The sequence below is a fragment of the Chionomys nivalis genome, chromosome X, assembly GCF_950005125.1.
Source record: "Chionomys nivalis chromosome X, mChiNiv1.1, whole genome shotgun sequence".
NCBI classification, from domain to species: domain Eukaryota; kingdom Metazoa; phylum Chordata; class Mammalia; order Rodentia; family Cricetidae; genus Chionomys; species Chionomys nivalis.
In genome coordinates this window covers 81050553-81064011 of record NC_080112.1, presented here as the reverse complement: position 1 = coordinate 81064011, position 13459 = coordinate 81050553, and the positions used below count along the sequence as shown (strand labels likewise).

At 34.6% G+C, this 13459-nt stretch overlaps 1 protein-coding gene across 1 annotated transcript in view; it reads right to left on the bottom strand.

Moving 5' to 3' along the window:
• Window positions 1-13459, bottom strand: part of LOC130867349 (uncharacterized) — a 425312-nt gene that overhangs the window by 278811 nt on the left and 133042 nt on the right. Inside the window, exons 6-7 of the mRNA XM_057759223.1 lie at window positions 12673-12714; window positions 2060-2179 (exon numbers count right to left, since the gene is read on the bottom strand). Of these exons, the coding sequence (XP_057615206.1) occupies window positions 2060-2179; window positions 12673-12714 (162 nt within the window). The remainder of the gene's footprint in view (window positions 1-2059; window positions 2180-12672; window positions 12715-13459) is intronic.

Genomic DNA, 13459 nt, shown 5'->3' with positions numbered 1-13459 from the left:
AAAGATACAAGCCTTATCTATCCAGTATTTACATTTGACTTCCAGTACTGCTTTCTTCTTTCAGGATACTTGTGCCCATGCCCACGCAAAGAGAAGAACTGCTAAGAAGTGGAGCCAGAGCAGGAAGAGTAAAAAACATGCTTAATTTCAGACACGAAATTACCATGAAGCCAATGAAGGTTAAGTTTTATAGCCCCTTTCTTGATCATGCCACTTTCAAGGCCCTGAGAGTATTTTACATGTAATATTTGAGAACTTTAAAAATTCATGATTTTCTGTGGTTTTTCTTATTATTAATGTCTTTTTATATAATTCATATATATAATATTATATTATATATTAAAAGAGGGACCCCAAACTGTGTAATGCTCAGGCTCTTGAAAACCTATACCCTTCCTTATTACACATGTCCTTCATCAATAGTTATTATAATTTGATTTTAATATCCTCCAGATTCCTATCATTCTCTTCTAAAGTCTAATTTAAAAACCCTTACCTATAGAACAAACATTTTCATTAAAATCACCAAAATCCATTCATTTCAACACTGTGAATTAATCACTAAAGAGAATATACACAATAATTTGTTTGAGAGGGTCACTATATAAAGAAGTAAGTTTTTAGATGTGTAGTGACCTCCGTTACCATTAGCAACTCCTATATTTTCTATATATGAACAGTAAGAGTTAGAAAGAAAGTATTACTTGATCAAGTTCACATCTGGGTAAGTATTGGTAAAGTATGAATTTAAAATTGACCGAGTCATACACTGATTGTTAAACATATTGTTTTAAATTCTTTGTTTCTGAGATAGCAAACTTTATTTCCTAACATGTTTTGGATTCATATATTTTACAGAATTAGATTAAAATCTTTGGACTGATTATACAAATTTTGTAAATCACTATCAGTAGATAATGACATCTTCATTTTCTAGTATATTACCATCACTGATAAAATTAAATAATAAGACAACTCCTATTTAAGCAATCTGTTCATTTTTAAGTCACTATTTCAACTTAGTATAAATCAACAATCTCTACCTTCTTTTCATTAATTCATCAAGATAAAAATACATTTTTCACAAAAATATAACAGCAATTTTACTATGAAAATTTAGATAATAACCATTGGGAAATGGAACTATTTGATAATAACTATTAGGAAATGGAATTATTTCTTAAACTATTTTCAAATCATAACTGAAAAGTTTCCACAGTAAATCACTCATTCTGTTTGAAGAAGTCTCAATGTACTGTGAAAGTACATAAAATAAAGTTGTCACATATGAATAATATTGTAATGCCCGTAAATTGTCATACAGAATTAAGTGGTTAAATGAATAAGGATTATTAACATGCAATCCAGTCAAAAGGAAACAAAATAATGCATAAGTGTAAGAGAAATATATAGTATCACTAGTTATGAGGAGTAAAAAATGACTATGACTATATTTTACTTAGACAATTATAATTATTTAAGTAGTCTAGGCATCATGTATTGATATACATAAGTGCTGCTGATGATCAAAGTATATACTGTTATGGCCCTTTAAGAAAGCAATTTTTGAACACATATTGATAAAATAAGCAATTAAGACAAATTATTAATTCTTTATATTGTAGCAGAAACAGGAACAAGAGAGAAACTCAGTATACACACACACACACATCACAAAAACTGGTAAAACAAATTCAATTCATTATAATTCATCAGTAATTTAAGAATAGCATTAATTTTACAGATATGCACACTGTGCAGTTGCATACTGGTGACCATAACCAGAGTTTTAAGATAATTATATCACTTTATTTTCAATACTTGAAATCTTATGGCCATCCAAATCCAATAATACCTGAATGATTAATAAAATTGATATTTCACCATACACAAAGCATTCCTTTAAAATTAATATGACTATAGTTAAAAAGAGATATTTTGCATATCATATATACTGAAAATATTAGACAAAAATATTTGTTAGCGACAATCTTAGAGCATTTGTAAATATTTTATTAATACTTCATATTAATGACAAATATTTTTCAAAATTGCTTACCACTTGCACCCTGGGTGGTCTGTCTTCATGATGAATAGATTCTGGAACTTGTACTTCTGGTTTTGGAAGATCAGGTGGAAGAGAAATTATGTAGCGACACATTTTACTCACACCCTTGCACTAGTAAAAGATACAAAGAAGAAGATAGACAATACATCAGTTTTTACCTTACTTCTAATATGGACATTAAAAAGAAACTGCAATATTCATAGACTGAAAAACATATTCATTTATTCAAAGAATTTTGGGAGAAGGAGCAAAATTTATACTTTTGAAATAAATACTAGTTTCAATTTCTTAGCTAATCTGATATGGGTTATAAGCAGATGAGTAGAATGGCAAAAATGTGTTATGAATGTTGAATTGCTTTGGAATAATAATTTCATGGGAATGGTCCTCATAAGTGCATATAACTGAAAGCTTGGTCCTCAGTTCATTGAACTGTTTTGGAAGAATTATGAGGAGTGGATTTTTGGAAGAGGTGTGTCATTAGGGGTGAGCTTTGGGATTTCAACACCCCACATCATGCCTAGTTTCTTCGTTTCTTCCCTTCCTCCCTTCCTCCCTCCCTCCCACTCTCTCTCTGGTGGATCAGGATATATGGTTCCCGATATTGCTCCAGCATCATGATTGCCTGCCTACTGTCATTCTCTTCCCCATGATGGGTGTGGACTCACCCTTTTAAACTATAAGACCCCAACAATCTGTTTCTTCTCTAAATTTCCTTGATTATAGTGTCTTATCACAATAAAAATACAACTAAGACATATTGTATCTACTTATCGATTCACTACAGCTTGCACTCCCATTTAAAACTAATAAAAATTATATGAGCCACCACTATCAAAGGGAAACATACACTATTATAAGGGACCTTTAAATAGATTAAGAATTGGTTACAGAATCTGTCCATAATGAACTCCTGGAAAATGAGCTATATTATCTAATTTCATCAACTGAAAAAAAAAGACAAGACAAGCAACACTTTCTTCAAGCCTGAAGATAAGGGCTCTACCAATTAAATATAACCAGCTCCTATGCTGGCATGCTTCAAGACATTAACTCTTAGATTCATAGTTCTCACATCAAACCTATGACAATTTCAGAGAAAATATCTACATAAGCTTTTAAAATAATTATATTAAACTATATAAAAATTGAGTACCTAAAAATGTCATTATATTTAAGCATTTTTTTATTTTAAAGCCCAAGATACTGAAATTTTTCTTATATTATTTCTAGGTTCTATAATAATAGTTTTAATAAATCTATAAATGAAGTTTATATTATGATCTTTTGTAAATCATATGTTTGTCATGACTGTTTAACCAAGTCTCCCTATCTAACTTGAATCAAGTTTTAATGTTGAAAAGTATGCAAGCATGTGGGGCAGTGGATGTGACCTTGAGAACTGAACAGCAGGACACAGGTGATATGAAGAGGAAAACAGAAAATTGGGAAGAGAGCCTGTTACTGGGAAAAGGGAGAGAGAGGCCAATATAGTAAGAGAAATGAGGGAAGAAGGACAAATAACATGAAAAATATTTGATAAAGCCTCAGGTAATCATTTTATATTTTCCTGAAACTATTTATAATATATGGAAGTACACACACACACATTGTTTAAAAGAAGTTATGCAAGTTGGGCTGACAATGTCCAGGACAGCTAGGACTGTTACACAGAGAGGCCCTGTCTCAAAAAACCAAAAAAAGGGCCGGGCAGTGGTGGCGCACGCCTTTAATCCCAGCACTCGGGAAGCAGAGGCAGGTGGATCTCTGTGAGTTCGAGGCCAGCCTGGTCTGCAAGAGCTAGTTCCAGGACAGGAACCAAAAGCTATGGAGAAACCCTGTCTCGAAAAATAAAAATAAAAAAAAAAGAAAGAAAAAAAATGATTGTAAGAAACAAGACCACAACAATAACATTATCAATAGATATGCTAACTAATATTGAAGGGAGTAAATTTAATGGGGTCCAACTCCTATACATGTAAATAAAGACTGCTTAGAGGGAGAATTAACTTCTGCAAGGAATCAGTCAACTAATTTGATATCCAGTACATGTGATCAGCTCTGATAACATATACATACAATCAACAAAATAGACTTGGCAGCTTGTATTTATATAATTGTTCATACTTACTCATACGAATACATATCTGTAACAATATAATCAAATCAAAAGGTTACTGACTTGGAAGTGAGGGTGAACATGGAAAGAATTGGAGGAAAGAGACAAAGGAGGGGCTGGAAGAAGAAAAGGGAAAATGGAAAGTGATGTAACTGTTTTAATAAAAATGTATATAAAAATGAAAAATGCACATTTTCCCCTACCTGACTAAATACATTTTGTGATAATTCATTATAATTAGGATTGAAATTTAACTTTTAAATTGATAATTTATTTCTTATATTTCAAAAATAACTTCATGTAAGGAGTACCCTTGCTTAACCCAAACACAGTCTTGCTAGGAAAATGAAGAAATAGTAACTATACCAAATCAATTAGATCATTATGTTCCTATTCATAATAAAAATGTTGACATACAACAAATTAAAAGCTCCAAAATGTCTTGAAATTCATAGACTTCTAGATATTGTAAATGACCTGTTACTTGATTTAATCCAATGAGAAATACAAGAAGGTTAGGATATATATCTCTTCTTATCTCTCCCCCCAAAAAATTAAAAAAAAATAGTTTCTTTTTTATTATTTTATTACATTAAAAAAATACCAATCCAAATTCCCACTCCCTCCCCTCCTCCCACTCCCTCTACACACCCTCCCACCTCACCCCCTCCAATTCTAAGAGAGGGCAAGGCACCCTGTCCTGTGGAAAGTCCAAGGCCCTCCCCACTACATCTAGGTTGAGCAAGGTATACATCCAAAGAGAGCAGGATCCCAAAAAGCCAGTACATGCAGCATGCAGTAGAGACATATCCCAGTGCCCCGGTTAGTGGCCCCTCAGTCTGCCCCAACTGTCCCTCTTATCCTGGAAGATTTGTGGCAACTGACAGTGATGCCACTAAACACATTTGGGAAGAGATGAGTAGCCACAGCCATTATATAATAATGATAGCTTGTATTTTTTAAAATCTCCAGAAGGATTATTGTAAAATGTGGCAAAATAATTTTTTTGATTTTTAATTTATTTATTTATTAAAAATTTCCACCTCCTCCCATCCTCCCATTTCTCTCCCACTCACACCACTTCCCCTAACCCTCCCTCTCCAGTCCTAACAGAAATCAGGGTGCTCTGCCTCCCACCTCCATCCAGGTATAGGAAGGTGTACATACATCCAAGCAGACTAGGCTTCCAAAAAGCCAGTACATGCGTAGAATCAAAACCCAGTGTCATTATCAATGGCTTCTCAGTCAGCACTCATTGTCAGCCACATTCAGAGAGTCTGGTCTGATCACATGCTCTTTCAGTTCCAGTCCAGCTGGCCTTGATGAGCTCCCATTAGATCAGCCCCACCATCTCTGTGGGTGGACGCACACCTCGTGGTCCTGACTTCCTTGCTCATCTTCTCCCTCCTTCTTCTCTTCATCTGGACCTTGGGAGCTCAGTCCAGAGCTCCAGTGTGGGTCTCTGTCTCTATCTCCATCCATCGCCGGATGAAGGTTCTATGTTCATAGCAGCACTATTTGTAATAGCCAGAACCTGGAAACAACCTAGGTGCCCCTCAATAGACGAATGAATAAAGAAGGTGTGGCACATATACACATTTAGAGTTCTACTCAGCAGTAAAAACAATGACATATTGAATTTTGCATGGAAATGGATGGAAATAGAAAACACTTTACTGAGTGAGATAACCCAGACCCAAAAAGATGAATATGGTATGTACTCACTCATTAGTAGATTCTAGCCATAAACAAAGGACATTGTGCCTATAGTTCGTGATCCTTGAGAAGCTAAATAAGAAGGTGAACCCAAAGAAAAACATATACTTATCCTCCTGGATACTGGAAGTCCACAAGATCGCTGGACAAAAGTTGGGAGCACGGGGGTGGGGTGGGGTGAGGGAAGTGGAGATGGGGAGAGAGAAGGGAGAAGGGGAGGATTGGGGAGAGCTTGGGGGAATGTGATGGTTGAGATGGACAAAGTGTAGATATAGGAGCAGGGAAAAATATTTTAATTAAGGGAGCCATTTTAGGGATGGCAAGAGACTTGGCTCTAGAGGGGTTGCCAGGTGTCCAAGAAGATGTCCCCAGCTAGGTCCATGGGCAGCGGAGGAGAGGGTGCCTGAACTGGCCTTATCCCATAGACACACTGATGAATATCTTGCATATCACCATAGAACCTTCATCTGGCAGTGGCAAAATAATTTTAATGGTGAATTCCAGGCATTTAGTATCTTTAATAAAACCTGACTGACTTAAAAAATTAGTTTCCAATGAGAAGAACATTTATGATTTATGACACTTTTGGAATGAGTATATATGTCTTGTAGTATTAGATGATATTAAGAAAAAAATAATTACAGAATATTCATATTTTATCAGTCAAAAGGAAATGGATACTATCACAGTGATTCCTACTTGTGTCCTATTTGCCTTTTATACTTCTTTTTTCGTTTTTAGAGACAGGGTTTCCCTGTGTAACAGCCCTAGCTGTTCTGGTACTCATTCTATAGATCAGGCTAGTATCAAATTCACAGAGATCCACCTGTCTCTGTCTCCTGATTGTTAGGATTAAAGGTGTGTGCCACCACCGCCCAGTTTGCCTTTTAGACTTTTTAATAAAATATTTGGCTGTATCCACAAAGCCTATCAATCCTGATTTATCCAACTACCCCCTCATTTTTACCTCTGACAGTAATACTATTTGGACATGTAAAGAAAATTAAATCAAAAAGAGAAATAGTGTTGTCGTCTGGTATTTTTTGTAATATGAATTTTCATTTACTTTCCAAAAATGTAAGCAAATAAAATAAATTATTATCCACAAATTAGAAAGGATAATAATTTAGAAATTAAACAGAGGTTTTGCTTTTAAAACTAGGGCTTGCCATTTTTTTTCATTAAGTTGTTGCTATACGGTTAAATTTTCCAAAGAGAAAAAACTAAAATTAAAGAATAATATTTTCAAAATTATTTCCTATAGTGCAAATTACTATGGATACAAGGGAAAACATACTCAATAAAGTTGTAAAAATATGTAATTTTTAATTAGGTAGAATACCTGTTTCCCTTATCTGATGATGTTTAATTTTTATACTAGACAGTGTTCTTGTAATTTTAAATTCAGACATCACATTCTTATTATATATCATATGTAAATGTTAAGTAAACTACAGAGAATAAAATAAAAAAGCAAACCTGGGTCATAACAATAGATTTTATATAGTCTAGTAATTCCTAACTTGATGGTGTTATCAGCTTTATGTTTTTCTAAAGATTGATTTCCTGAATACTCAGTCATGTATTTTACATCCTAAGGATTTGCCTCCCTGGCATGAGAGAACAAAAATATTTGAAAGATTATCTGACCTCTACATGTGCAATATGTAAACTCAAGCTCTTGGAAAGATGGTGTACCTGCATTAAACATTTTTATAAAGGCTGACTGATCGAAACTCTGATGATTATGAATAGGTAAATTATTGGGACTATATAAACAGACATCTACCTTCCACTAACCCAAAAGCTAAGATTATTATGAGATGGCATTTAAGGTCTATAGGAGAGATTTACTTGCCATACTATAAACTGCCTACATGATGATTATACCAGTGTATTCAAAAAGTTTTTTTTAAATTTTTTTTTATTATCTACCTTCTGTTTTATTTTAAAAATCTAGAAATTGTTCTCATTTGAATATGGAATTTGGGGCTCCAGGGCAGGAGGTCATACAGTATGTATCAGTACTTTAAAAGGCCAACTGGGGAATGGTTACTTCCTCCTGTACAAGAGAAAGGGTTCTGATTTAATGTTAAAGGCATAATGTTCTGATTATTTCCAATGTGTTACTTCAACTAGGCTTGCTAAACACCTGAGTAAAAAGTTGGAGAGTGTTGTAGATAGGTATAGTTATAATTTACCAGACACAGAAAGCAAGTTATGATAGAAAGTAAATTAGGTTTATAAGACTTTGGACTCACCAAAATAGGATAGATATGAAATATTTTCTCTGAATTTGTCAAATTCAAATGAACTCGACATTGTTGATGCATTTACTGCCTGTATATATTGTATATAGTCATTGTACTTATTGTATATTGTTTTCTTATATTAGTTATAGCCTTCTTTTAGACAAAAAGGGGAAATGTAGTAGCATTTCAATTTTTATTTTAATAAATAACTTCCAACACTCAGGGAGGCACACTCACCTGAAGACATAATAGGTCCTTAATGAAATAATATTCCCATTCCTTTAATGAGTTACTATTCTCATGCATCTCAGAAGGCTCTTCCAGGATTACTGATTGCTGCTCTTCTTGCTTATTTTCTGAGCTCCACTTCAAAAGCATAACTTTTTGTTTTCGCCCTTGTATCTTCTCTTTGGACACCAACCAATATTCTAAGCATTGATTTCCCCAATACTCTGGGAGTTCTCTTTTACCAAAGACGCTCATTCTACCTTTCCACACTGCCTGCAGACTTCCGTTGCTGACACAAAAGAAATGACTTTTTTCCATTTGCCTTACCCATCTTTCAACTTCTGGTAGGTGCCATGATTTACATATTGCCTGCCTTTCTGTTTTTCCCTGAAATTCTATTTTTTTCCTTCAGCTACATTCCAGTTTATTTTTAAAATTAATCAATGAGAATAGAAACCCACCAAGGGGAATCATAATGGAACAATAAGAGGATGTTTAAAATCATCATGATAATTTTAGTAAAATGTGAACAAATTCATATAATAAACATTTAAAATTTGTGCACATTTTTGAAAATAAAATTTAACCAAAATGAATATTGATGTTCCATTAAACATACTCAATCGTGAGAGTTAATCATGCTGATTTCTGCAACTTACTGCAGTGCTTGCCATAAAAATAGGGTTGGGAATTGCATTGACTCTGTAGATTTCATTTGTTAAGATGGTCATTTTTACTATGTTAATCCTACAAATCCATGGTCATGGGAGATTTTTCTATCTTCTGATAGAAAATTGCATTCTTCAAAGACTTGAAGCTATTGCCAAACAGGTCTTTCTTGTTTAGAGTTACATCAAAATATTTTATATTATTTGTGGCTACTGTGAAGAATATTGTTTCGCTAATTTCTTTCTCAGCCTACTTATTGTTTGTATATCGAAGTTCTGCTTCTGTTGTTGTTGTTGTTGTTTATTTTAGCCACTTGATTGAAGGTGTTTATCAGCCTGAGAAGTTCCCTGGTAGAATTTTTGGGTTACTTAATGCATTCATCTGTGAATAGAGATACTTTGAATTCTTGCTTTACAATTTGTATCCCCTTGATTTCCTTTAGTTCTCTTATTGCTCTAGCTAGAACTTCAAGTACTATATTGAATAGATAAAGAGAGTGGAAAGCCTTGTCTCTTTCCTGATTTTGGAGGAATAGATTTGAGTTTTTCTCCATTTAATTTTATGTTGGCTACTGGCTAGCTGTAAATTGACTTTATTATGTTTAGGAATGTCCCTTGCATCCCTGATCCCTCCAAGACTCTTCATCATAAAGGGGTGTTGGATTTTATCAAAGACATTTTCAGAATCTACTGAGATGATCATGTGATTTTTTTTTCTTTCAGATTATTTGTATGGCGGTTTTCAAAGACAGTTTTTCATATGTATTGGAAAAGACAACTGGAATCAGAAACATCTTTGGGATGAGTTAGAAACCTAATGCAATAGACACTCCCAGGAATCTGTGAGGGTTACACTAACCAAGACTCCTAGCAAAGGGAGATATGGAGAATGAAACATCTGCTGCAACCAGACAAGACTTTCAGAAAACAGACTGGTACCGAACACAGCCACATAAGGTTTAACCTTAAATTTACCCTGCCTACAAGATATGCTGAGGTAAAGGCTGTGCAGAAATTGTGAGAGTACCCAGTCAATGACTGGAGGGCAAGTCATTTTCAGATACCCTGTTAGAGGATCCTCACTTTTTAATGAAACTGAATGTATAGTTACTCCCATGAAAACTGACAAGTTGTCTCCTTTCTACTTATTTTTTGTCTTCTGCTTTATTATCTCCATGTCCGTATGCCTCATTTAATCTTGCAATTTAAAAAGTCTATCTTAAGAGAGGCCCTAATTTTTTTTTCTTTTGACAGGAAAATGATACTTAAAATTTGAATATCTTACTGGGACATTTTTACTTACACAATAAATAAGTCTTAAAGCCAAATTATTTTCTTTTATCAGCAAACTGGAAAAAAAATTTAAGACTCTTTGGTCTGTTTCTATACTGGATGCTACATTAAGAATGTAACTATTATTTGGTGATTGCTCTTGGCCTAAAACAATTGCAAAGCAATAGGGAAAAACAAAACTCTAAGTTTTTGAGCCAGTCAAACTTCCTTAAAATTAATACTAGCTTGATTTAGAAAATAGAAAAAATGAATTTTCTATTTCTTTCAACCACACATATATCACAAGCAATCTCTAAATTGTAAAATGAAAAACTATGTTAGTAAACAAAAATGAGTATACATTTAAATGAATATAGGATAAGATTTTATTTAATTCCCTAACAGTAAAACTTTTTTATTGATTTTTATTAACCTCTACATTTTTCTCTGATCCCCTCCCTGCTTCTCTCCTACCTCTTCTATGCTGTCCCAAGGTCTCCATGCTCCCAATTTACTCAGGAGATCTTGTTTTTTTGTACTACCCATGTAGATTAGATCTATGTTTGTCTCTCTGAGGGTCCCCATTGTTTTCTAGGTTCTCTGGGATTGTGATTTGTGGGCTGATTTTCTTTGCTTTATGTATAAAAATCACCTATGAGTGAGTACATGTGAAAATTGTCTTTCTGGGTCCGGGTTACCTCACTCAAAATAATGTTTTCTAACTCCATCCATTTGACTGCAAAATTCAAGATGTCGTTAATTTTTCTGCTGTGTAGTACTCCATTGTGTAAATATACCACATTTTCCTTATCCATTCTTCTGTCAAGGGGCATTTAAGTTGTTTTCAGGTTCTGGCTATGACAAACAATGCTGCTATGAACATAGTTGAGCACATGACCTTGTGGCAAGATTGAGCATGTCCATGTGGCACGATATATACCCAAAAGTGGTATTATTGGGTCTTGAGGAAGGTTATTTCCTAATTTTCTGAGAAATCACCACACTGACATCCAAAGGGGCTGCACAAGCTTGCACTCCCACCAGCAATAAAGGAGTGTTCCCTTTACCCCACAACCTCTCCAGCATAAGTTGTCCTCAGGGTTTTTTATCTTGGCCATTCTTACAGGTGTAAGATGAAATCTCAAAGCTGTTTTGATTTGCATTTCTCTGATGATTAAGTGTTGCACGAGGAGGGTGGCCCTTTGTTTGTCCCAGCAGCCCGGCTAGGTTACACCGGAAATAACCACACAGAAACTGTATTCATTAAAACACTGCTTCACCCATTAGCTCTAGTTTCTTATCGGCTAATTCTTAATTTAACCCATTTCTATTAATCTGTGTACTGCCACGTGTCTGTGGCTTACTGTCAAGATTCTAACCAGTATAGGTCTCAGGCAGGAGATCCATGGCTTCTCTCACTCTGCCCTTCTTCCCAGCATTCAGTTCTCTCTTCTCTGCCTACCTAAGTTCTGCCCTATCAGGCCCAAAGCAGTTTCTTTATTCATTAACCAATGAAAGTAAGACATGAACAGAAGAACCTCCTATACCAACTAAGGATGTTGAACATTTCCTTAATGAAACTTTTTAGTGAAATTTTTATGAGGATTAATGTCACCATAACAACATTTGCTATAATGTATCTTAAACTTGTTTACTCAGGTATTAACAAAAATGTCTAAAAATGGTTATAGTCTTTGACAAAGACAGCTTTACAAATGAAAGCTATTAAGGATTAGTCAGAAATATTAATAAAAAAACTAGTTTCAGTTTCAGAATGCAGTGAGAAGACATTTTAGTATTCTGTCTTCACTGTCGTTTTAGTTTTGTTCTTAATCCTATAATATTTTCTAAAAAATATTTAGTATTTTCCAATTAAATTTATATATCAAGAAAGTAAATCAAAATATTCTTTAAATATTCATATACACAAATAAATAATTATACATAGTAATAAAGGAAATAAAGTTATTTACTGTACTAGGATAATGAACAATAGAGTGAATAAGAAATATTTTAACTAGACAACTAGTTAACTAGAAAAGTTGGTGACAATTGTGTGGCTTGGTCTTTTAGTGGGACCCCTGTCAGTAGGACCAGGATTTATCAATAGTGCATGAACTGGATTTTTGGAGCCCATTCCCCATGGTGGGTTACCATGCTTAGCCTTGATATAGGTGGAAGGGTCATGGTCCTGCCTTACCTTATGTCAAGCTTTATAGACCTGGGAGGCCTTACCCTCTCTGAGGAGTGAATGGGGATGGGGAAGCTGAGGAAGGGAGTGGGAACTGTGTGTGGTTGGTATGTAAAATTAATTTAAAAAAGATGAAAATGTTTTTAAAGGGCACTTACCACATCTATTATATCAGATTCATTTTCATGGCTAAGATCAGTCTACAAAAAACAGAAAAAGAAAAATAAATTATTGGTTATTGTTTATATAAAACTTATTTATTTAATGGAACAGAATAAATATCAAATTATTTCCACTAATGTTTTTATATCTTAATTAAAGAAATGTATTCTTCTGAATCTGAGGAACAATCTGTAAGTCTCCATTCTTATTTTTATATGAAAGACACTATGAGAAGCAGAAAATTTATAAAGAAGTTTGCTGTAGGAACTCCTTCAGCCAATAGCCTTTAAGACACTGGCCCACTTTGGATGTTGTCACATGTAATATAAATGCAGACAAAAAGCATGCATGGGCCTCTTTGCTGCTCGACTTGATTCCAATTCTCAGCTCATGCAGAGGACTGCAGATCCAGATCACTACTCTTTCTGAGAGTTTATCCCCAGATAAATAAACCTTTGTTATACTCTATTCCAGGCTATTGTGGAACTCTTTTTACAGACAACAAATTGGTACCCACGTAGCCAGAGTCCATGTCATTGTTGAGGTCCTGCCCAGACCCCTGTCTGCAGTCTTCTCCCACCCCACATATCTGAACTACCCCTCTGGCATGCTGCTGCACATTGCCTGTCCCACCGCGTGGTGACTTGGCAATTTCCTACCATTCATGCCTGGCTTGGTCATGCCTACTAAGTGGCTGACTTACTGCTGCCTGGTAATTTTTGCCGAAACTCCTCTGCAGCTTCTCTGGATTCTTCCAGGTCTGCTCTGATCAGGCTGAGCTCT